At 46.8% G+C, this 26,538-nt stretch overlaps 1 protein-coding gene across 4 annotated transcripts in view; it reads left to right on the top strand.

Moving 5' to 3' along the window:
• Window positions 1–26,538, top strand: part of LOC311102275 (BCAS3 microtubule associated cell migration factor-like) — a 246,679-nt gene that overhangs the window by 110,873 nt on the left and 109,268 nt on the right. For all 4 annotated transcript variants that reach the window (XM_084143565.1, XM_084143563.1, XM_084143562.1 and 1 more), the window contains 3 exons: window positions 5,645–5,745; window positions 9,581–9,777; window positions 9,968–10,065. In XM_084143565.1, coding sequence (XP_083999691.1) covers window positions 5,645–5,745; window positions 9,581–9,777; window positions 9,968–10,065 — 396 coding nt within the window. The remainder of the gene's footprint in view (window positions 1–5,644; window positions 5,746–9,580; window positions 9,778–9,967; window positions 10,066–26,538) is intronic.

The following is a 26,538-nucleotide window of genomic DNA, read 5'->3' as shown; positions in this document are numbered from 1 at the left end:
TACAAAGAGCACCAAGCACTTTAGGTTGACATGTGAAAGGCTGTGGAGGCTGGAGATGGCAGAGGGAAGAAGAGGACAACTCTTGGGGGGCAGAGTGTACACGGATGGCCACACATTTAATTTATCCTCCGTTATAAGTGTGCGTTGTTGCATTAGCTGCATAATCAGAAACATAAATCAGTAATTAGCTCCTGAAGTGCCGTTGGGTCAATCCCTTTCTCCTCCCGTGTGCCTCTTCTTCTTCTGTCTCCTCTATTCTGCGCTAAATTGTCTGCTTCCCAAATGGCACCCCATTCCCTACTTAGTGCACTACTTTTGACTAGAGCCCCTGGTCAACAGTAGTGCACTATAGGGAATAGGGTGCCATTTGGGACGTAGACATTCCCCCAGTGCTCAGGGCTGAGCGGGTAGGATATTTTCTCAAATTAGTTCTAATAGTCCTTTCTAGTGTCAGAGCGATGAAGTCAAGTTGGTGTGACGGGTCGGGCAGCGGGCATCGGCGCTGGGTTTAGTGTGACTCTGTCCTGCGTGAAGGCATAATGGGCAAGACAGAGGGCATAATGATTTAGTCTCAGCGCTCTCTCATATTTAGCTCCAATTAGTGATGGCCAAAATATCACCGCCCGCCCCACCTCTTCTGTCCCTCCCTCGCCCCCGTTCCTCCTGCCTGCCGAGCAGCACCAACCCTAACGCACTCACACACAATATGCACATCATTTGTCGTCTTGTACTTCTTCTACCCATCGCTCCGTTCTGCTCTGCCCCTGGGCGTTTCCTGCATGCTGCTACGGCTCACGGAGTGCCACCTTTCATTCCTCTGCTTCCTCCGCTTTGCACCCAAGCAACGACTGAACGTTCTGTTTCACAACACCGTGCGTCCGCTCAGCTCGCCAGGGGTTGGCTGGGCAGAGTGGAAGTGTTCCAGGGCGGTCGATCTGACCCGGGGATGCATTATGCTACGCTACACTACAGCCACACAACAGAACACACACACACACTGTTGGCTCTGTTGGCCGTCTCCAGTGGTGTGTAAAGATCAGGGCTTATGGAGGGAGAAGCTCCTGCTCTCCGCCCTGCTCCGATACAAACTACACTATCAGGGTCTAGTTTACATAGTAGATACTTCCCCAAACGTCAACAACCAGAAGGACAGAGTGACGGGAGGAGAAAGAGAGAGGAAGAAAGCGAAGAAGACTGAGACAAAGAGAGAGGGAGAGAAAAGGAGAAAAGTTGCAAAAGACGGAGAGAGGGAGCGAGGGAGGGGGGTATGATTAATCACGGGCACCTTTAGATCTGCAAATGAGTCTGTGTATTCAGGGACCTAGTTAGGTTCCACAACCTTCTAGAGTATGGGGTTAGAGGGTTTAGATGTTGTGTGATTGACAGCAGTTGCTCTCTCTATATTGGATGACCGGTGTGATTAAAAATGCATGTTGCTGCGGAGGGAGGGATGGATGGAGCTCATGCCAGCCCAGCCGGAGAGGAGCCTCGCAGGCTGGTGATAAAAGCAGCGGTGGCGCCACTTCATGGTCACTATCTCCACCTGTCCATCTGCCCAGCCCTCTGGCACCGCTATGGGCCCGCTCTGCTCTGGGCCACAGCCGGGTAAACAGCAGCTCCACCACACTGCTGGATATGATAAGAGACAGAGAGAGAGGTGCACACACTCACAGACACACAAACACACACACACAGACAGGGACACACAGACAGGGACACAAAGACCGAGAGATATGAAGAGGCGATATGGAAGAAGAGCTGGCCTCATAAATGCTGTCTCAGTCCAGCTTTGATGGCTCAGGGAATCCTCACTGTGGTGTGGATGGCTCAATCAGCCAGTTAGGGGAAACATAGACCCTTTTCATTCTAAAAGGCCCAAAATAAATGAATGAATGAATGAATAGGGCCAATTTGTGTTGCCCTGAGGTGTCGGAGTAGATTTAAACCTGCGGTCAGATCCCTTAGAATAACACCACCACAAGCTTGATGAATGTGAACCTTATTTCCTTCCTCATTTGCAGCATTCATTCTTGAAATTCAGGGCATATTTTCCCCCCTCTGGTCTTGGTGTTTTTTGAAGCGAGGGGGCTGTATTTACATAGCTGTCTGTCGTGTGTGTTCAGACACCTCTTCCCCGGCCGCAAGACTTCGCCGAGGCAAACATGGCATGAATAATTTACCTCCCTGCTCTTCTGGCTGGCTCCTCTGAGCTCTCTGAGTAGGCTGGGCACCTCAATGGTGACACTGCTGGTGCTTTTAGGCACTGGCCTCCCCCTAGTTTCAAGTTTTATTAGTCATATGTACAGGATACACATGGTATACACCATCCAATGAAATGCTTACTTGCAGGTTCCTTCTCGACAATGCAACAATAATAAAATATAAGAACATAAAGTCTGGCCCCTAGGTTCCTTTCATAATGTAGTAACTGACCACATCCTCGTAGAGCCCAGAGACACAGGCTCTTTAAGATCGTTTAGGAACGTTTTTAAAATCACTTTTGTTTTTTTACTGTGTGTTACCAGAACAGGACATTTTCCAAAGAATAACACCAATCAGATTTGCCTGGTAAACACCATCAATTAGTTATTTTTCTACTTGATAGGAATGGTTATAATATTCCGCCTGAGTCATTTCAGATGGTAATCTTTGCTATCAACCATCACTAAAGCAAATATGCTGCCTTGCGATGATTAATTAGTACACTGTTTTCATATTATGTTTTGTCACTGGACTGAAACGTTTTCATACATGTTATGGCACTTTCCTATTAAAGGTAGAGTAGAGCTCTGTTTGCTAACCACATTTTCCCCCCGATGATTATAGGGGATGTCTGAAAGTAATTTTTTGTCCATACATGGAAACTTCCCTTCTAGCTAAACAATTGAGAGCTTTGGACTGTAAGGTTCTATCTGCAAAAATCTGATTCTGAGATAATTGGCTATATGGTTATAATAGTCATAATTATGTGGGTGCTTACATTTGTCCTATTTCACATGTGAACTGGAAATGTGTTTTTTGCATATCCCACTCTCCCTGAGACACCCTCGGAGAGTGGGGTCACAGCCAGGGATCAGCCATTATTGACGGCGACCCTGGAGCAAATAGGGTTAAGTGCCTTGCTCAAGGGCACATCAACAGATTTTACACCTAGTCGGCTCAGGGATTCGAACCAGCAACCTTTCAGTTACTGGCCCAACGCTCTAAGCGCTAGGCTACCTGCCAAACCCTCATTAGTTTGAATGTTGTCATAAATTTTTTCTTGTATTCTTTTGAACTTAACAACATGAATTTGGGTATTTAGAGTACTATATACGTAGAGAACATTGAACAGAACAACGCTATGTCAATAACTCAATTTTGACGAAAATGCAGATCGAACCTTATAGTCCCAAGCACTCGAAATGTCACTGATCCATCATGTCTTCAATTTTTACACTGGCACATGGCAGATTTGGGCACTCATAAAACTCATGTCATATACAGTGTCAACGTTTATGATCACTGTTTGATGTACAGTTACAAGATGACATGGCGTCATACCCTGAGTTGTTCTGAACAGAATGAGCCTATGTTTAGCTGCAGAACACACACCTGAATGCACGCATGACTCCTTTCTATGCGCACCAGAATTACGATATGTTTCTCTGAATTGCCATGTGAATGCATAACACTGTAAATTGTATTTTATAACTTAGATAGTCATGTTGGCAATCAAACAAGCTTTCAAATGATGCCCACCTGACCGAGATTGCGATTTATAATGGGCAATTTTTGGATTGCATAATCAACAACAGTAATTGTGACAGTAATGGCAGGGATGCAGGGTTTTGTTCCAAACAACTACAAGTGTGCTTGCTCTAGTTCCTCAACTGCACAGCTAGGAGAGCTTAAAAAAAAGTACCTTATAGTTGAAGACTCTTTGAGTTATAAAAGTGCATTAAAATTAGGAACTGTGCACACTTTGGAGAGGTGGTTGGCCACTTGGAGACACCAGTTAGTCCTCTCACTCAAACCCTTGTCATTTGTTTGTCTTATGTTGCACCTACCCCACATTTTCCAGGAATATTCTTATACTGTTACTCAAGGTATCCAGAGTATTTCGTTATCAACAAATTTGGCTAAAAGTACATGTAAAATGCACATAAAGTCAACAGTGTAATGTTTGGATTCTTGTCAGATGAACTGTTGTCCTCATCTTTGGTATAATAATTTTTCCCATAATTGCCAAACTCTTCCCTTTCAATTGCTACCATGCTTTTGCATTTCATATTTCTTCTGTAAGAAACATTTAAATGTAGCCCTAACCATATAGGCTAATTCCCATGAGTTTTAAGGGTTAAGAGAGTCCGTAATGACAGTAAAAGCAGCAGACCCAATGGATCTGTCTATCTATCTAGCCACTCACTCTGGTAGATATGTCTGTAACTGTTTGGTGTGGTCAGTCTGTCTCTATATCTCTGCATTCCCTAACACACACACACACACACACACACACACACACACACACAAGGTCTGACTGTGCTTGACCCTTGGGGATGACCACTACCTCCCCACTCAGGAGCCTGTCCGTCCAGCTCTCTCAGGCCAATGGAAGCCCCCCTGTCGCCGTAACCCGATCCAGCCAGCCAGCCAGCAACTGCTCCAAAGCATCAATAATTAATTAGGGAACAGCGATTGCCCCCAAGGGGTCAGAGAGCAAGAGTAGAGTGGGAGGGAGCGAGAAAGGGATAAATGAAGGAAGGAAGGAAGGAAGGAAGGAAGGGTAGTAATGATTTTGTTTAATAAGTAACACAAGCAGGCTTTGTTCTTCTGCCATTAGAGAGCAACATAAGGTATCAAAGGATCTGGCTATGAACCACACACACATTCACGACACCCGTCTCCAGAGCAGGTGAGAGCAGTGTGTTGCGAGCTTTTAGGAAAACGAGGGCAGCCTCTCCACAGTGGAAGAGTGTCAGTCGAGGTATTTGTTACAGCGGCGCTGTGTGGGTGGTGTCAGACCGACAAGCACACCTCCTAAAGAAGCCTCCCAACACCTGCTCTACGCACGAGAGACCCATAGAAAAAGCGAGAGAGCGAAGGAGAGAAAAAGCGAGAGAGGGGGCAAAAGAGACAGCAGCGCCTTGTGCGCTCCAGATGAGAACTAGACAACTTTATTAGTCATTCCTACATTAAACAAATTCACCATGGACTGACACGGGGGTGGGGGGCGCTAGGCCCTGAGGTGCCAGGAGAAAAGACTGATTCTACACATTAAGCTTCATTCTCCACGCCTGCTTATTCAAGCCTGCGACTGTTCCATCTGTCTGGGTGCCTCTCTGCCTGTGCCGCTGACGGGCCTCACATACACACGCGCGCACGAGCACGTACACACACACATGTTCTCTCTCAGTCTCACTTACACATGCTCCTTCACACACTCAGGCACACATATGCCTTTTGCTCTCTTTCCTCCCCTCTTTCTCTACTTAACTGAGTGTCAGAGACACAAAACAACAGGAAAAACTCTAGCCCTCTCTCTCCCTTAACCTGTCTGTCTGTCTGTCTGTCTCTCCCTCGCTTTCTCTCTCTCTCTCACTCTCTCTCTCTCTCTCGCTTGCTCGCTCTAACAAACACTATCTCCCTCTCTCTGTGTCCACAGTGGTGCCCCCTGGAAGCCCTGGCCCTATCACGCGCCATGAGTCTTACGACAGCCTGACGTCGGACCACAGCGGACAGGAGGATGAGGAGTGGCTCTCACAGGTGAGACTGACTCTGCCCAGCTGGCACCTTTTGAGTGATAACTGAGTCAACATCATGAAACACCAGCACTAACACGCCTGATTCAGGTCATCTAAAGGTTTGATGCTTAGTTACCAGTAGAGCAGGTTTATTAGTGCTGGGCTAGAACAAAAATGTGCACCTTCTGGAGTCCACCAGGAATGGATTGAGAAACGCTCCCAATCTATAGCAACATCAAAGTATTTGCATCATCTGCACTTCACATGTCCTATGGTCACCCCTTCAAGAGCCTATCGCCCAGCAAACTCTTTATTTTCTCTCCTAAAGGACTGCTCCTTGGCACTAGCTGGTAGGGGGGTCATTCCACGAAATGAGAGCCTTTTGCGTCCCTTTGATATTTTAAGTTGAAATTGTGCAGAAATATTGAATTTTAAAAGCCTGTCATACTAAATGAAGTGCCCTTTAATATATTGTAGACCACTTGTAAAATTCTATAAATCTGATTTTTAATATGAATAAAGATTTGCTAAAGTGCAAAAACTTCTGCATTTTGACATGTCCCTCTGTGCATCCTCTGTGACTTCTAGGAAGATTTTAACCCACTTAACCCCAACATTTCTCTAAGTTTTCACCATCATGGTAAAGCCCTAGTTATTTTGTTGCTTTGACAAAGTCATTTCTTAAGATTATTATTGAATTCATATTATTAGTTATTCTTTTTAAGGTAAAAAAAATATATGTGAACTGAACTCTTGTTTTAATATGGTGCAAATATTCCTTTTAAAAGTTTTTTCAAAAGAAACATTGAACATCTAATAGTCAAAACATAGTGTAAAAGCAGGTGAGCTGGTTCTACTCTGTTGTTTCTTTGGTGGAAAACTGAGTGGGTCGAACATGTTCACCCTGTTACCCATAGATAGACAGGCTAGAAAGGTTTTCTGTGAAGCTTGCATTCAATTGCCACTCCCTGTTGCACACAAAAAGCTTCCATTCCCCCTGTCACGAAGGGATTTCTGGCTGATTTAAGATGAAATCTTCAACCTTGTTACGGTCAACCCTATTACTTTAATAGGCACTTAATAGGCACTTCATTTTTTTATTTAACCTCTTGAGAAGTGTTTTTTATTAAGTTGGTCGTTATGACAGAATGTTTTTGTTTTTTTACCAAGTTACACTACTCAAAAGGCACTTAATTGGTGAAACAACCCAGGAGGTAATAGGTGGTTTTTGGACTAAGTGGCTGTTGACTGTTGGACTCCTTGTCTTTGTCCAGCTGTGCATGATGCCACTATTACAGCGTGAAATAAGATGACATTTTAATCTAATACCAAATAGTGGCCTTTTTAGCACTGAGTACTGCCGTGAGATGTGGTTTGGAGGGATATATGGTTGGAATGTGTAATGTTACAGATAGATAAGTTGTATGGTGATATGACCACACTCTCTTCAGCTTGGTTAACCCTTCACTCCTTAATGTCTGAAGCCTGATCTCTGCAGGTAACCATCACATTTCCACCATCAATAATTTCTGGCCATATATAATGGATTGGGGTAAATGTATCCCACTTAGTCTGTGGTTTCCCTGTGGTTTGTAGCCACTATGCTAGTTTTGCCGGGAGCCAAACCTGCTACCGTCTATCTACCATCTCCTGCACCAAAACTACTTTAGCTTGGCTGGATTTACGCTTGCGCTGTGCTATTATTAGCCAGGTGAAGTCTTTGTTAATGGAGGTTGGCAGCCAGGCCACTAGGGGGAGTTGTGCTGTTTTGATAAGTTACAGCTTAAAACAGCCAAGCAGGGATGGGGACACAGTGTTATGGGGGGGGGGGGGTGTTGTTCTGACTTATTGCACTCAACAAAGATACCACAAGACTTGGCGGTTGTCGCAGTGTTATCCTCAGGAAACAGCATAGTGTATTTTCAACCACAATAATTCTGACACTTAATAGCTGCTGTAAATCATTGGAGTGGATGAGGCTCCTCAACATGGCATCTCACTTGTCCTCCAGTTTATCCCAACACACTTATCTCGTCGTCTTTCAAATTCAAATCTGAAACGGCACTGGAAGACAAGAATGGTCTTGATCCATTCTAGACACGAGCCCTCTAAGGTCATGCTGTCAGTTTCTTTCTGTTCTGTACAATAGTCTGGAGGATAAATACTGAAACATGTATAGTATGATGATAATGGCTAGATTGAGTTAGAGCACCGCTGTCTTGTGGATGTCATTAAATCATATCCCTTCATTAGATTATCAGCAGTGTTCAGAATCAGATGGATCTGAATGTTTCTAATACAACGCCACATTGTGACCTTTGGTGTTTGCCATCTGTCTGGGCGCTGTATGTAGCGCTACTCAGGAGACATTGCTTGCGTCCCAAATGGCACCCTATTCCCTATATAGTGCATTACTTTTGACCAGGGTCTGGTCAAAAGTAATGCACTATATAGGGAATAGGATGCCATTTGGGATGCAGATTTGGTGCGTAATAGTGTAAGTGGCTCTCAGCTCTCAGGTCCGTCAGATGACAACAATGCCTGAAGCAGCCCCACAGATTCCCCCTTATCCTCCTGGTTTCAATACCCCTCCATCAAGTCATCAAGTCTGGCTCTGACAGTCATGACACATGACATCTATTGGGTTAATGCTTTACCTACCAACCCTCTGGAGACTGGACTATAATTTTCTCCCTCCTCCACCTCCTGTACTATACAATGACTGTTCATATCAGACATACCTAAGCTGTTATATCAACAGTCCTTTAGTGGTTCTATGAGCTGTACACAACCATGTGGATAACTCGTATTGTCAGGCGCAGTATGTCAGGACAGGGTGCGACAGACAGACAGCAGGGCAGAGACAAGGCGGGCTGGGCATGACAGACAGATAGACAGAAGGGGAGAGGAGCGGCCAACATCTGGCCCTGTGCCCCGACACTGAAGAGAGCCGTGGCATCTGTTTATCTCTGGGGCTGGGCGACACTGATGGTGTTAACTGGCGAGTACTCACACACTGAAATCTTCCTCCTTCCATCTCTCTGTGGCCTCATTTACACAGCTGTGCCAGGCCACGTGTCACACACACACCACGGACGTATTACGAGACCCTAAGCTGTCACCCCTGTCTTGGTTCTTTCACAGCCAAATATACATGAGAGAGAGGGGGACAGAGAGTGTGGAAGGAGGGGAGTCTGTGTTAAATAAAGGGAAGACTGAAGGATTGAGAGGAGCTCTTACTAAGAAAGAATGTTGGAGATGGCAGAGAGAAGAGAGGGGATGAGGGAGAGGGCAGAGGGGGTGAGAAAATAAGATATTGGGAGTAAAGAGAGAAGGTGAAAGCTAGTTACAATTGTTCTGTCCTCTCCTCTCCCCCATCCATCTTGTGTAACATTACAGACAGACCTCTCTGAAGTGTGCCACTGTTATGTTAAAGCCCATCATGCCATCACTCAGGGGAAAGACGCTGCAGAGAGCTGTTCCTGAGCCTTAACGGCCACAGTGGCATTTCTCTGAAACGATGATGCTAATGTGGCTCTGACGGTCGTCCTCTAATCCTGTTGCCACGGAAATCTGTCTCCCTCATTTCCTCTTCCCTAAAACACGCCTCCCGCCAGCTCATTGTGACTTCCGCCTCTGTGGACAACAAAGCTTTAGTCTGACAGGTTTACATCTAGAACGGATGTGGACAGTGACGCTGTAGTAGTTATTTTATTAGTCCCAAATGGGAAACTGGTTTGCAGCAGTTTGTACACAAACACAGTACCAGTATTTAGTTTAACCTAAGGTAACTGCACTATCCATTCCAGTGGTTTTATGTTGCTAGCATGCTAATGTTATTGTTTGGCCCCTACCAGGTGGAGATAGTGACCCACACAGGGCCTCACCGTCGGCTGTGGATGGGTCCTCAGTTCCAGTTTAAGACCATCCACCCATCTGGTCAGACTACGGTCATCTCCTCCTCCTCCTCCGTGCTGCAGTCCCAGGGCCCCAGCGACATTCAACAGCCTCTGTTAGACTTCGACACTGACGACCTGGACCTACACAGTCTCAGGTAGGTAGACAATCATGCTGCCATAGTTGTATCTGACTTCTGCTATTTTGAACAGGTCTCTCTTGCAAAAATACGATTTTATTTAAATATATTATTCTATCATATACTGTATATAAATAACATGAAATCTGCAAATAAATGCAGTTAAATAAACACATACATAAGTAACTTTACATTTCTGTGTGTGTAGGATCCAGCCGGTGCGTTCTGAGCCGGTCAGCATGCCTGGTTCCTCTCGGCTGGTGGCTGAACGGAGGGGACAGGGGACGGTCATTGATACAGGATCAGGTAGGAACCATGGCTACTATATACTATACTGTCTATCTGTCTGGATATATGTATATCTGTGGTATGGGACTGTGTACAGGTGTCTGTACCTGGTTCAGTACAGAAGGATGTCTGTATACACACTTACACACACACACACACACACACACACATACAACTGTATGTTATTCATAATAATCAGAACCTTTTGGCTGTGGGCCTTTGTTTTCCTCTTCAGACACACAAACCCACATTAAACATTTTACATTTTAGTCATTTAGCAGACGCTCTTATCCAGAGCCACTTACAGTTAGTGCATACATTTTCATACTGGCCCCCCGTGGGAAATGAACCCACAACCCTGGCGTTGCAAGCGCCATGCTCTACCAACTGAGCTACAGGGGACTAAACCAGCCACATAATGACCAACATGATCATCTAGTCTGACTTTCCACAGTATCCACGCCAGAAATAGCCCTAGTGATAACCATAATCATAACCCTGCATTGTGATTGGATGAATGGCCCTAATGAAGACCTTTCTGGCCTCATCTGTGTATTAGATTAAATTGATCTGCTTTAAAGATGGTCTCTCTTTACGTTTGGCCTTTCTTCATCCTGTTATGATGTTAGGGTTTAATCCAATCATGTTGAGATGAAAGCCAGCACGTACAGTGTTGTTCTTTAGGGGTTATTTCTGTTGTACTGATCTTGTGAGAATCCCAATTGGATTTAGTGCTAGTGTTTTTATGTCATTGTGAAGCCACCATTAGGATCAATGTGACTGGTATGATGTTGTGGTATTTCTGCCGTGTGTTCAGTATGGTTTTATGATCCGGTGATTGAGCCGATTGATAGTAAACGCCTTTGATGTAGAAGGGACATTAACCTAGCCTTGTTTGTTTTGTTACCACTGTATTTTCGGTTGAAGCACAAGGCCCTGTTTTGATGAGGTTTTCACCAAATACTAAAATCATCAACAAAGTACATTCATACCTGGTTTGAACCAGAAAGGCTTCCCCTCCCTCCCTCCTTGTTGTCTGGAGGACTGAAGGAGGAGAAGAGAGGAGAGGAGAGGAGGTAGAAGAGAAGAGGGGAGGGAGGAGGGTAGTGATGGTTATCAGTCTCTGGCCTGCCACCGGTGTGGCGCCTCTTATCACACACACATCGCTTTTGTCTTTCCTTCAAAAGGGCAAGTGTGTGTGTGTTTTTTGCCATGGATTAGTGCAGTTTGTGTGTGAGTGTGTGCACGTTTTTTTGCAGCTAATGTAGCCAAAGTCCCAGCAACTTGTGATTATATAAGTGCTTAGTGGCAGTAACATCAGTCATACAGTAAGTTAGTTCCACTGTAGAGACTCTTCCAGTCATTGGGAGTCATAGACAGTCTCCCCAGTGTCTGGGATGTTATCTCTGTGTATGCTGTATCCTACAGTACACACTCTGCTAAGACATTCCCCAGGGGCTTAAGACTGGGTCACACACGCACACACACGCACACACACACACGTCTTTATGGGCAGGGAGGAGGGAAGTGGAAGCTCTACAGCCAATGTCTCGCTTTTCCCTCCTAAACAAAATCATTGGGACCTGCAGCCGCCACTATCAATACTGTCTATCTGCCCCCCAAGGGTCACTATGAGGGGGGAGGCTGTCTGTCTGTGTATGTGTGTGTGTGTGTGTGCATGCACGTGTATGCTCCTCTGTTGTAGACTACGTGAGTGCCCTGGTAGACTACACAGGAGCATTTTGTGGTATGGCGGGGCCAAAGAAACAATGCTAGAGGACACAAACAAAGATAGAAAGAAAGAAAGAGGCTGTTAATCTTCTCTGTGCTGATAACTATCTGACAGGGATCACAGCGTCCCTACAGTCTGGACAGGTAGTTGTTTTGTTATGACTCAATGAAGAAAACACCCTGCTCCTTGTTCTGGAGAAAAACACTTTCTTTAGCCCCCCCCCCCCCCCCCCCTCCCCCGCTCACACGCTTGTGTGTGGCGGGCTGCCGTGACTTTTATCAGAAGCCAGGGATCTAACTCGTTTTGTTGCTTGCGACAGAGAAGAGCACGAAGGGAGAGAGAAGATGCTGGCATGTTATGAGTTAGTTATCACAGGTGTGTGTGTGGGAGTTTGTGTGTCCTCTTGATCGGAGGATAGGAGAGATACACAGCACCAAATACACTTAGTGAACACTACTGCTGTTAGGCATTAAAAAGTGTGTGTGTGTTTAGTCCATTAAAAGGAGCCAGTTGGTCTTTATGGTCTAATCAGTGTTGGATCAGCAGCTAACAGCCATTAGAGAGATGAGAACCTCCTCCACACTCTACCTGACACTCAGCATTATCACAGCTTACGCTGCTGCTGCTCCTCTCACTGATACCACTCAATACACACACACTGAGAGAGGGAGGTGCGGGTTATCACCTGCACAGTGCATCCCCTCTGTCATGTAGCGTCCAGGGCAGGAGGGGGTTTCCCCAGCTATTGTAGTAAGAGGTGGAGGGATGGAATGAATGGAGGGATGGAAGAATCAAAGGGTGGATAGGTGAGTCCCTTCATAGCTGAACGGTCCTAGGAAGGTAGACGGGCACCTGCACACACACACAGAGTAACTGATCCTTAACCCTACACCCCACAATTACCTGACCAGCCATAAAGGCCTCCTGTGTGTGGAGAGATAGTGGCCACATTCACAACTCTACTATTATGCCATATGATCTCTTCCTTTAAGGAAATTGGGGGGAATATCTTTCTTTCATTACCCGTGACCTCACTCCCTCCTCTTTCCCCCCCATCTACCCTTCCTTTTCCCCATCCCCATTCTTTCTCTCCTCCCATCAATGGGGTCCTTGTCCCCTCTGCTCTCTAAGGGTTTCACTTCTTCCGGTGACCTGGGGGTTGCCATGACAATAAGTTGAGGTGGCACTGCCTGGGGCCAGTTCTAACAGAGAGATCTGTTTTGTCATCACACCCATGTAATCAGCCTGTGAAAGATACCATTCTTATCACCGCACCGCTTTGTCTGACTGAGAGAGGGAGAGTTAGAGAGCGAGAGAGAGAGGGTTGGAGACAGAGAGAGAGCGGGGAAAGGGGGGGGGTGAGAGAGAGAGGGAGAGAGAGAGAGAGGGTTAGAGAGGGAGAGAGGGTTAGAGAGAGAGGGAGAGAGAGCGCGGAAAGGGGGGGTGAGAGAGAGGTAGAGAGGGAGAGAGGGTTAGAGAGAGAGGGAGAGAGCGGGGAAAGGAGGGGTGAGAGAGAGAGAGAGGGTTAGAGAGGGAGAGAGAGAGAGAGGGTTGGAGACAGAGCGAGAGAGAGCGGGGAAAGGGGGGGTGAGAGAGAGAGAAAGAGAGGGAGAGAGAGCGGGGAAAGGAGGGGTGAGAGAGAGAGAGAGGGTTGGAGACAGAGCGAGAGAGAGCGGGGAAAGGGGGGGTGAGAGAGAGGGAGAGAGGGTTAGAGAGAGAGTGGGGAAAGGGGGGGTGAGAGAGAGGGAGAGAGGGTTAGAGAGAGAGAGTGGGGAAAGGGGGGTGAGAGAGATAGGGAGAGAGAGAGAGACACGCAGGCCTGGCTTTTCTATCCCCTCCGCTATCTCTCCCTCTGTCCTGCTTTTCTTTCTCCTCCTTCCTTTCCTGGGGAGATGACAGTAAATGGGTTCAGCACGTTTTGGGAGCGGCCTAGATTTATTGTTGCTGTGTGTGTTGTCTTTTTTTAAGATTCGAGGGAGATGGGGGGGGGGGAATGGTTTGGCCACGTGTGGGTGCATGAAATGGAGGGATGTGGAAGCTGGAAGAGTGTGTGTGACATTGGACATTGATTAGTATGTGCTGATGATAAGTGTGTGGGGGAGCGGGGGGGCACTTTGTTGACCTCACTAGGATTGTGTGAAATGCTGTGGCAGTGTACGCCATATGTTTTCCTGTGTTTGTGATATTTATGTGTGTGTGTGCATGGGCCTGGCTGTGTGTGTGTAATGCCAGGGGGCAGTGGATGCTGAGCAGCTGCTGTTTAGAGCGACTGAACGGACACCAATGTGTCAGGCATCTGCTGTGTGTTCCCTGTTCAACCTACACACACTGTAGGGTGTATGAGTGGGGGTATGTAGTTTCATCTGCAAGGACACTCCAGCCCCCTTTAAATGTCTCTTAACTGTCATGTATCCATTGATATGTCTTTGTGTGTATATGTAGAAGGGGTGTATGTGTGGGAGGGACACATGCACACACACGTACAGATGCCAATACACCCACACACCCTAAGGCTGCGTGGCAGGGGATGTAGTGTCAATTAGGGGACGACATCTCAGTTTGGAGACAATGCCATCCCTAAATACACATTACCTCAATCCTACAGAGCTGCAGAGTGCCAGTCTTTACCCTCCATGTAAGGCACCAGGCTGTTGTGGGCACACCAGCATGGATGGATGTTTCTCTGGGTATAGATAGCCCAGGAACATTGTCTCTCCATCCCTTATGTCTCTCCAGGGGAAAAGTCCTTGTCATCATCGTTAACACTGACAAGTCGACTCCGAGACACCCCTGGAGTAGACACCCTGCAAAGTTTGGGGACAACACTCGCCTTCTCTCCTTCCCTCCATTCCTATCACTTCATCCCTCCCTCTCTCTCCCCAGCATATACCTCACACACTCTACCAGCCTCCCCCCTCTCTACCCCCCTCCCACCCTCCCATCTCCCCCTCGTCTCCCTGACACTAACTCTCTTTGACAGTGTCTCCAGTGCGGTGTGGGATAATCCACCTGGGCGGGGTATTAAAGTAGGACCCAGCCAGCCCTCTCAGCTTCATAATGGATCGATCCGGACGGCCCCACAGCCGGCTGCTGTAATGGTATTTTTGACACCTAGCTAGCTAGCGAAGGCAGAGCTACACAGAGTAAAGCTAATGCACGCCACCGCTGGCACCCTCCAACACACTCCCTCCTTACAAATGAATAGGGGATGGAAAATGAGGAAGCACTCACGAGGAAGAGGGAGACGCTCATTTCTTTCTTTCTTTCTTTCTTTCTTTCTTTCTTTCTTTGTGTCACTCACTTTTTCTAGTTTTTCGCTGTCTCTTTCTATTTCCATCTGGCAAAATCCAAAATGTTCTATTCAGTCCAGTTGAAGTTAGAATGTGGGGGAACATCGCCCCACCTAAGTAATTGGAGGGGAAACTTTGCTATTTCACAAAGCCCAAATGGCACACAATGGTTGTTTTGTAATTATTTTGGTCTCCTGATGGTTTTGTCCTTGTATGGGTGGAGTTGTGGAGTTGAAATGAAGAGCTGTTGAGGGATTGGCCGGGCTGGAGGGTTGAAAGGGCATTACCATGGTTTCCAATGGCATAGGGGAAGTCAGTGTCATAGAATGGTCAGGTGAAGACTGCCTACCCCCCTCATCTTTCTTCCCTCAACCCCTCTCCTGCCTTCTCTGCCATGTCTCTCTGTCTCTCTCTCTCTGTCTCTGTCTCTCTCTCTCTCTCTCTCTCTCCCTCCCTACCTCCCTCCCCTGGTCGGTCAGCCCTAGGCCTCAGTATCCAGGTGTGGAGGTGCTGCAGGTCATTTCCTCTGCAGGTGTGTGTGTGTTAGATGATATCTGCACACCTGGTCTACTCCAGCCACAGAGGCAGTCTTTGTGTATTCATTGTAGTGGGCAACACACACCCCTCCAGCCAAGTTACCTTCCAGCTGAGAGAGAGAGAGTGAGTGAATGGGTGAATGAGTGAGTGAGTGAGTGAGTGAGTGAGTGAGTGAGTGAGTGAGTGAGTGAGTGAGTGAGTGAGTGAGTGAGTGAGTGAGTGAGTGAGTGAGTGAGTGAGTGAGTGAGTGAGTGAGTGAGTGAGGGAGGGAGGGAGGGAGGGAGGGAGGGAGGGAGGGAGAGACCCACCCTCCTCCTCACCTGTACATTAGGTCCTGTGCCCGTTTTACTGGAGTGTGTTTCCAATCACCGGAGGAATGTGAAAAATGTCCGGTTGGGAATTCCATCCTGGCTTCCTGTGTGTGGCCGTAGGTAGGGAATGATGAAGAGAGAGGGATGGAGAGAGACAGCGAAAGGACATGCTCCTCCAGAGACAGCCTCGTCAGCAGTAGCGTCTTCTCTAGGAAAACAGAAAAGAGCGAGGCAAGGAAAGAAAGCGAGAGGGAGTGACAGAACGTGCATACCTCTCTGATGTGATGTCCACTGGTTCTGTCAGCGCCTGTGCTGCTTCGTAGCATCTTCACTGTGTCGGCCCAAAACCAACCTGACACTTTTCTTAGTGAGCTCTTTCTTTGTCCTTTTCTTCTGTCTTGAATTTGTAGTAATATGCAGTTGTGTGTGTTGTCTGTGATGTGTCATGAGGTTTTATATGTTTGTAAAAGTGCAGAAAGTGCAGGTTTATGCAGGTATACTGCAGGTGTCTGTATGTTTGCAAGTTTGTTTTTTGTATGCGTGCTGCTTGTGCTGTCCATTGCTGTCTCTTGAATGCCTCCCCTCTCTCTTCTTCCTGTCTCTCCTCCACTTCAATTCTCTCTCTCTCTCTCTCTCTCTCTCTCTCTCTCTCTCTCTCTCTCTCTCTCTCTCTCTCTCTCTCTCTCTCTCTCTCTCTCTCTCTCTCTCTCTCTCTCTCTCTCTCTCTCTCTCTCTCTCTCTCGTCTTTTGTTATCAGTAGTGCAGGAAGCTCAAGTTATCACATTCCAGCAGCACACAGCTTAAGTAAGAACTATTAATTTGACGACAGCAGCACAGGACCAGATGTGAACGTCTCTCTTTTGATTTGAACTCTTTCCCAGATCCTTATCAATCTAATTTAGACCTCATTGTCTAGGAGGAGGGGAAAGAAGAGGAGAGGAGGAGGAGGAGAGAGAAGCTGTGAAACATCAAGCCATACGCATGTTCATAGGCCAGCCTTTTCCCTGGGCTTCATTTTTGGTTACCTCTTATTTTGTGTTTTGTGTGATAATAGGAGAAATGATTTTTATTAATATTCATCTGTGTTTTTGTTTAGTGTGAGAGTGTATTCCCTTAACCCCTTTTTCCTCATATATAATAACATACCGACACACACACACACACACACACACACACACACACACACACACACACCCCAGTGCGTAACACCATCTAAATGAATTTATAAGTTCAGCTCTCCCCAAGCTAGAGGGCTACTGGCCAAGTGCACCAGAGCACAGCTCTCTCCAATATTCCTCAAAATAACCTAGACCAGCCAGGCTTATGAATCACACACACATACACAAATACATACCGTGTGTGTTTAAATTCATACACACAGGCTGTACTCCCCTCATGTGAGAGCGGAAATGTATTCAGAACCAATAAACACACAAAGAACCCACCTCCACACATACACACACATACTGGCACACAAACTCCCTCCTGAGAACATGTGTTTTCAATGAAGGCTTGACTGTAAGGCTGTGAGGCCTGGTCAGACTATATGAAGTCATGTATACTGCCAAACTGCCCTGCACATACTGCTTATATTAATGCCTCTCTACATGGAGGGGGGATGTGTGTATTGTGTGTGCTTGTAGCATGTGTGTTTGCATATACTGTAAGCATACCGGAATCACTGTTTGTGTGTGTGTGCACATTTGTGTGTGTTATTAGTGTTGTTGTGTGTGTATGGGGAGTGCTTTATCTCACTCAGCCCTGTAGTCCTACTCCATAAGAGTAGGTTCAGCAGTCAACACCAGCTCTGCTCTGTGTTGCCCTGCTCCTATTAAAACTAACCCTTTGATCTGGCCTATACACAACCCACCACCGGGAGGGGGTTGGCGGGTTGGGTGTGTGTGTGTGTGTGTGTGGATGAACAGTGAACACTGCCCCATGGGGGTTACAAACACACTTAATGCAATTATCCAGCAGCAGAGATGAGGGTGAGAGACAGGAGGCGCCGGGAAGGTGCCTGTCTGTGGTGCGTGTGTATTTTCTCTGGCAGCTAGTCCTGGCATTTCCACTAGCCCTGTGAAAGTCTCCTCAACCCCCCAGTGTTCCCACTCTCTCATCTCCTAATTGGGGCTTCCCTGTGTGTGTGTGTGTGTGCGCATGTATTTTTGCTCAGAGTGCTGATATAACAAGCACCCCAAACCCTCAAGGTCCCCCATTACACCCTATGTCGCTCTTACAGCCTATGGGAGTAAGAGGCTACTTTAGCTAACTACTCCATTAAAGCCTATGTCAGAAAGAGCTAAGCTAGCTAACTGAGTCGCCTCTAACCAGCCAGCCCCACTGGTCAGAGCTACATAATTCACTAAATGAGCAACACACAGGCTAGTGTCTGAGCTTCACAGCACACACCGATCACACATAGCACAGGGGCCAGTCACACTAAGTGCGTCAAGGTTTTGACTTGCTGCTGCTAATTGTGTCCCATCTCCTTGTATTCATGGTATGGGGCAAGAGAAGACTAACTTGAGATGCTGAAGTTCAAATCATGTGAACGTTGCATTTACCAGCACACTAGTTAGGATCCATCTTTTTGGACTGGGTGTATTAGTAGTATGAGTGAAGACCTTTCAGTCAGTGTCTTAAACTGACCCCAGGACAGATTCCCAGAGCAGCAGCTTTGTAGTAAAGCCTAATAAACACACAGTACCTAATGAAGCATCTCACCTCATTTAGACAAATTAGGAACACATGTTGTCCTCTTGTAGACACACAACCCTCTAGTACAGGAAGGCTGGGAGGAAAAACGATCCTACAGTGAACATCTTTCCTTTCTTTCATCAATCTTTTCTCTCCCTCTACTCCTCTTTCTCTCCTTCTCTAATTCTATCTCCCTTCCTCCTTATAATATTTTATTTAGTATTTTCTCCCTTTTTTTCCTGTAATCCAGTGTAAGTGTAACTAACCCAAACACAGTCTTGTGTTTAGACACTCAGTCTGAGACAGTCCACAGCTTGGGAAAAGCCCTGGCCAGACCAGGAAAACTGGGAAAACCAGGATACAATTTCGCACTTATGGAGCCTAAACGATTTCCTCCTTCTCTTCCTGGCCAGACGATATGCTCCTAATGTTCTACTGGGAAAATCAAACGGAGCTTTTTGGAACGCTCAAAATTGCTTCCGGGAAAATGTTTATGTAACACACACACACACACACACTTTTTCTGTCAAATTAGTGATTATCCGTGTAACCTTGAACTCTAACAGTAAACAGTGTTCTCTTTTCTCAGTCATTAGTGGTCTTAGGTAGGCTACACTGTTGGCATGGCTGAGCTCTGTCACTAGTTTCCTATTTGGCAGGGGTAAGGTGAATACTCTGGTAAAAGTAAAGCCTATGCTGTAAAGTTGAGTCTCTAGTGACCCTAGGGAAAAGAGCAGACATAATGTACACACGCACACACACACACACACACACAGCACACATACGCATGCTAGCCCCCCCTACCCTGACCCATTGATGTAAACACTGCGCCCCACTAATTATTTTATTTTGGCGTCTCGTGCAAATTGACTCTAGTCGCCCTCTGGCATTTTAATATGGTCGGCTAGGTAACATGAACCTATTTTCCTCGCAGAAACTATGGCAGCCAAGGTATTTGAAGTCCCCTCCAACCCTCCACCTCACCAATGACTGAGATATTAGTTAAAAGAAGCAGAAAGGGAAAAGAGAGAGTAGTCCAGGGATGTGCTGTAAGAGTGTATTTAAATGAAGGAATAAGTCATCAGACAGTTCTACTGTCCTGGCGTTGACACATTTCCAACCAGGGCCTGGTTACAGTAGCAGAGTCCTGATAAAGTTACATTGATCCTGTAAATTCAATGTTACTGAGTTACAAACAAGCCTTAAAACAAGGAATTAACTAGGGGAAAGAATCTGAGGTCTGAAGCATTAGGTTGTAAAGTATTTTAATAAGACTGACATAAAACTAACAGTGATAAATTAGTTGAACTGATGGTGAGACATTTCTGGCTTTCCTTTTTCTCTCTCTTTTTCTCTTTCTTTATTTGATTTCTCTCTCACAGTTGTGTATTTTTAGCCTGCTTTCTTTTTAGACCCTTGCAAAACCTCCCGGCCCTAGTTATCATTCAAATGATAGAAGGTAGCCTTTCAATATGGTGTCAGTAAGTCGGTCACCTCTCATAGTAGGAAATAGCTTCTGCTGTAGAGCAGCTGTGGAGTACTCGGCTGTTTTCTCCCATCGCTGATTCATCTGTTCTAACTATTCCCAGGAGGAGAGAGGTGTTGGGTAACTTACTGTAACAGAGAGGGAGGGAGGGCAGTTGTGGGAATGTGGAGGAATGACTCTGCTTTTGTTTTCTTTAAACAGCTCGTTCGCACATCGCAGTCTTCAGAGGCAGGAGCAATTTGTCCTCTTTTCCTTTCTTCTCTTCTTCCTCTCCTGGTTCTGAATCGTTTGGCAGCTGGGCCAGAGGTGCAGTCCTGTTGCGTGCATGTTTGTGTGTAGTGTGTACATACGTGTGTGTGTGTGTGTGTGTGAATGTTGTGTGTGTGAGTACTTCTCTTCTCTCTCCAGCCTCTGGACCTTGACAATTCCCTAGAGGAAAAGCCTGGCCCCTCTTCTCTTTTTTGTAGTCTTCCTCTCTGCAGTCTTTCTCTCTCTCCATCAGACATCTGGAAACAGGCATGTTTGCAGTCGACAGCCCCTGCACTTTGACTTGATTATATTATCTGGTAAAAGTATGCATGTGTGTCAGAGTAGGCATACCATCACTCAAGTACAGTGTATGTGTGTGTGTGTTCTTGGTCCTGTGTGGCTCAGTAGAGCATGGCGCTTGCAACGCTAGGGTGGTGGGTTCGATTCCCACGGGTGACCAGTACGAAAAAGTATTAAAATGTATGCACTCACTACTATAAATCGCTCTGGATAAGAGTGTATGCTAAATGACTGAAATGTAAATGTGTTTGTTAATGCATCTGTGTATGTGTTTGCATATGTATGTGTGCTTTCCTTCGAGGTATACTGAGGGGTCAAGTGGTGATTGCTGATGTTGTCTGGTCTAAACACATGTTTAGAAGCAGGGCAGGCCAGAGCCCGCTGGACGTTTGGCAACCATTAACACACTTCCTCAGTCAGTTCCGGAGGCAGCTCTCTGAGGACCTCTGAGAGGGGAGTTCTGTGTGTTATTCTTTATCCCTATCCTCTAGTATCCAAGCAGAATTTATAGACAGGCAAATTTCCCTCATACACTTGCCAACACTCTTCAAAAACATATCATGTATCACCCTCACATATTCCCAAAATATGTTCCATCGACTAAAGACACACACTCAGCTCCCCAGGCCCAGCCACACTCAGCTCCCCAGGCCCAGCCACACTCAGCTCCCCAGGCCCAGCCACACTCAGCTCCCCAGGCCCAGCCACACTCAGCTCCCCAGGCCCAGCCACACTCAGCTCCCCAGGCCCAGCCACACTCAGCTCCCCAGGCCCAGCCACACTCAGCTCCCAGGCCCAGCCACCTGAGGGCTTTGGCCGGCCGGCAGGAAATGAAAGGATAATTTAGTTTGGGGCGAGATGAGTGGATGGAGGGATAGATGGAGAGAGGGAGTGATGCTCCTAGGCGTGACACAGACACCCCAACAATATATATATATATTTTTTTACCTTTATTTAACTAGGCAAGTCAGTTAAGAACAAATTCTGATTTACAATGACGGCCTACACCAGCCAAACCCGGACGACGCTGGGCCAATTGATGCAGTGCCTTAGACCGCTGCGCCACTCGGGAGCCACTGGAGGGAAAGAAAGGGTAAAAGAGAGAGAGAAACAAATTGAGAGAAAGAATGAAAGAGCAAGATTAAGTGGGCGGCAGGTAGCCTAGTGGTTAGAGCGTTGGGCCAGGCTCTGTCGATGTGCCCTTGAGCAAGGCACTTAACCGTAATTGCTCCTGTAAGTCGCTTTGGATAAGAGCGTCTGCTAAATAACTAAAATGTAAGTGTTTTTGCAAGACGTTCCAAAAGTGTTTGGGACTGAGTTGATTTAGAACTTGTTGGGGTGTGAGAGAAATCTATTTGAACACTTTTGTCAGATTGGAATAAGTAGTTTGTGTATGCAATGTTTGTGTCACAGTTATAAAAGGTGACCAACCATGTCTGACTATCTGTCCACATGACTGGCCCACTGTCCTCTCACCTTGTCTTCTGGCTTCCCTTCCCTCCTCCACCCCACTAGGCTTTCTACAGTAGCTCTGTGAGCATTTTCACACACACAACTGGGTTAAACCTAGCAGATAGTGTATTGTTGAGATGTTGGTGTTGAAGGGACCAGTGTTTTTGAGTGTGAATGCTTTGTCAGTCGGGGTTAGTTTCAGGTGAGGTGCTGCCTGGTTGCTTTGTGGTTTTTGCATTTGTTGTTGGTGTGTGTTTGTGCGTGTGTGTGTGTGTGAGGAACCTAGGTGCTGTCTGTCTATTGTGGGAAACACCTCTCTCTCTGCAGCGGGTGCGTCTCCGTGGCGAAGTGACTTGGTGTCGTTCAGAGACACACAGCAGGGAGATATGGGTAATCTGCCTCAACACCTTGTCTACTGGTCTAACACTTGCACATTTTAGTGAGTGTGTATTAAGGGCAGGCACAATGCACCAAAAACACACACAAAAACCAAATACTCACCAAACTGGCGAATGGGAACGAAATGACAATCGCAAAAACACGCACATACACTTACATTTGTGAGAGGAGGAGGGGGTGGATAGGTGGGTGGGTGGGTATCGTTGTGTTCGTGCAGTATGTGACATACTACCATTAGAGTGGTCATTAGAGCTGTAGTCTAGAGTCTGGAGCAGCCCAAGGCCAAGGAGCCTCTGGTCTCAATAGACCTTTTACAAACACTGCCCTCTCTCTGTCTCTCTCAGTCCTCTCTTTCTTTAACTCTGTATCCCTCTCTTTCTCTGTGTCTCCAGTGTCCATCCCACAGCTAGGCTGCAGGGACAGCGAGATTCACTTAACCATCACACAATGTGTCAATAGCACTTTGGATTGGGAGGTGTGTGCATGACACTTACTGCCTAACCAACAATAGCCCCCATCACATCAACTCCTCCCCTTAAAACACAGAAGTATTTGGTGTGAGTGTGCGCGTGTATGTGTGTGTACGTGCGTGAGAGCGTTTGTGTGTTTTACCCTTGGCATGGATGGATGCCTCCTGGATGTTCTGCTCTCTCACTCTAACAACGAACACCAATTAACCCTTAGCCTACACACACACACACACACACACACACACACACACACACACACACACACACACACACACACACACACACACACAGTTTTAATCAGTGCACCTCTGGCCCTACTAGTTGTTAACAGGCTCCCACTCAGTCTTAAAGGCCAGTAAAGAACCCCACTCCTCTGTAGCTAAGGTTCAGCCTTTGCTTCCATACAAGGTTGTCAATTTAGTCAAAGAACGAACGTGTGTATTCAAGTGTTGTGTTGGGAAATTAGGGTAACACCCTCCCTCCCCCTCTGCTCTTTGTGTGGACAGATTGCTCACTCTGACCTTTTGGCTGTGTGCCTCCTGGCTGTCTCTACACTGTCACAGAATAATTATCTAAATTACTGACTGTAGAGTACATCAGAGACCATAAAAAGGCTGATGGGGGGTCAGCTGGACACACACTGAAGATCACGTTTTAGACAGACATAACGTTGTCTTACACAATAGACTATTCTCTGTCTTCATGGGACGACAAATGGGGCAATGTAATGTCCACATAAAGACACACCCAGACGGCATCCCTAGCCGCGTCCTCAGAGCATGTGCAGACCAGCTGGCTGGAGTGTTTACGGACATATTCAATCTCTCCCTATCCCAGTCTGCTGTCCCCACTTGCTTCAAGATGTCCACCATTGTTCCTGTACCCAAGAATGCAAAGGTAACTGAACTAAATGACTATCGCCCCGTAGCACTCACTTCTGTCATGAAGTGCTTTGAGAGGCTAGTTAAGGATCATATCACCTCTACGTTACCTGCCACCCTAGACCCACTTCAATTTGCATACCGCCCCAATAGGTCCACAGACGATGCAATCGCCATCGCACTGCACACTGCCCTATCCCATCTGGACAAGAGGAATACCTATGTAAGAATGCTGTTCATTGACTATAGCTCAGCTTTCAACAACATAGTACCCTCCAAGCTCATCATTAAGCTCGGGGCCCTGGGTCTGAACTCCACCCTGTGCAACTGGGTCCTGGACTTCCTGACGGGCCGCCCCCAGGTGGTGAAGGTAGGAAACAACACCTCCACTTCGCTGATCCTCAACACAGGGACCCAACAAAGGTGCGTGCTCAGCCCCCTCCTGTACTCCCTGTTCACCCATGACTGCGTGGCCACGCACGCCTCCAACTCAATCATCAAGTTTGCAGACGACACAACAGTAGTAGGCCTGATTACCAACAATGAAGAGACAGCCTACAGGGAGGAGGTGAGGGCCCTGGGAGTGTGGTGCCAGGAAAATAACCTCTCCCTCAATGTCGACAAAACAAAGGAGCTGATCGTGGACTTCAGGAAACAGCAGAGGGAGTACCCCCCTATCCACATCGACGGGACCGCAGTAGAGAGGGTGAAAAGCTTAATGTTCCTTGGCGTACACATCACTGACAAACTGAAATGGTCCACCCACACAGACCGTGTGGTGAAGAAGTCACAACAGAGCCTCTTCAACCTCAGGAGGCTGAAGAAATTCGGCTTGGCCCTTAAGACCCTCACAAACTTTTAGAGATGCACAATTGAGAGCATCCTGTCGGGCTGTACCACCGCCTGGTACGGCAACTGCACCGCCTGTAACCGCAGGGCTCTCCAGAGGGTGGTGTGGTCTGCTCAACGCATCACCAGGGGCACACTGCCTGCCCTCCAGGACACCTACAGCACCCGATGTCACAGGAAGGCCAAAAAGAAAATCAAGGACATCAACCACCCGAGCCACTGCCTGTTCACCCCGCTATCATCCAGAAGGCGAGGTCAGTACAGGTGCATCAAAGCTTGGACCGAGAGACTGAAAAACAGCTTCTATCTCAAGGCCATCAGACTGTTAAATAGCCATCACTAGCCGGCTACCACCCGGTTACTCAACCCTGCACCTTAGAGGCTGCTGCCCTATACAGTGGGGGAAAAAAAGTATTTAGTCAGCCACCAATTGTGCAAGTTCTCCCACTTAAAAAGATGAGAGAGGCCTGTAATTTTCATCATAGGTACACGTCAACTATGACAGACAAAATGAGAAAAAAAAATCCAGAGAATCACATTGTAGGATTTTTAATGAATTGATTTGCAAATTATGGTGGAAAATAAGTATTTGGTCAATAACAAAAGTTTCTCAATACTTTGTTATATACCCTTTGTTGGCAATGACACAGGTCAAACGTTTTCTGTAAGTCTTCACAAGGTTTTCACACACTGTTGCTGGTATTTTGGCCCATTCCTCCATGCAGATCTCCTCTAGAGCAGTGATGTTTTGGGGCTGTCGCTGGGCAACACGGACTTTCAACTCCCTCCAAAGATTTTCTATGGGGTTGAGATCTGGAGACTGGCTAGGCCACTCCAGGACCTTGAAATGCTTCTTACGAAGCCACTCCTTCGTTGCCCGGGCGGTGTGTTTGGGATCATTGTCATGCTGAAAGACCCAGCCACGTTTCATCTTCAATGCCCTTGCTGATAGAAGGAGGTTTTCACTCAAAATCTCACGATACATGGCCCCATTCATTCTTTCCTTTACACGGATCAGTCGTCCTGGTCCCTTTGCAGAAAAACAGCCCCAAAGCATGATGTTTCCACCCCCATGCTTCACAGTAGGTATGGTGTTCTTTGGATGCAACTCAGCATTCTTTGTCCTCCAAACACGACGAGTTGAGTTTTTACCAAAAAGTTCTATTTTGGTTTCATCTGACCATATGACATTCTCCCAATCCTCTTCTGGATTATCCAAATGCACTCTAGCAAACTTCAGACAGGCCTGTACATGTACTGGCTTAAGCAGGGGGACACGTCTTGCACTGCAGGATTTGAGTCCCTGGCGGCGTAGTGTGTTACTGATGGTAGGCTTTGGTACTTTGGTCCCAGCTCTCTGCAGGTCATTCACTAGGTCCCCCCGTGTGGTTCTGGGATTTTTGCTCACCGTTCTTGTGATCATTTTGACCCCACGGGGTGAGATCTTGCGTGGAGCCCCAGATCGAGGGAGATTATCAGTGGTCTTGTATGTCTTCCATTTCCTAATAATTGCTCCCACAGTTGATTTCTTCAAACCAAGCTGCTTACCTATTGCAGATTCAGTCTTCCCAGCCTGGTGCAGGTCTACAATTTTGTTTCTGGTGTCCTTTGACAGCTCTTTGGTCTTGGCCATAGTGGAGTTTGGAGTGTGACTGTTTGAGGTTGTGGACAGGTGTCTTTTATACTGATAACAAGTTCAAACAGGTGCCATTAATACAGGTAACGAGTGGAGGACAGAGGAGCCTCTTAAAGAAGAAGTTACAGGTCTGTGAGAGCCAGAAATCTTGCTTGTTTGTAGGTGACCAAATACTTATTTTCCACCATAATTTGCAAATCAA

Source organism: Coregonus lavaretus, assembly GCF_964263955.1.
Source record: "Coregonus lavaretus genome assembly, chromosome: 26".
Classification (NCBI taxonomy): Eukaryota; Metazoa; Chordata; class Actinopteri; order Salmoniformes; family Salmonidae; genus Coregonus; species Coregonus lavaretus.
Note: the sequence above shows the minus strand (reverse complement) of the source record. Positions and strands in the feature narration are given on the sequence as shown.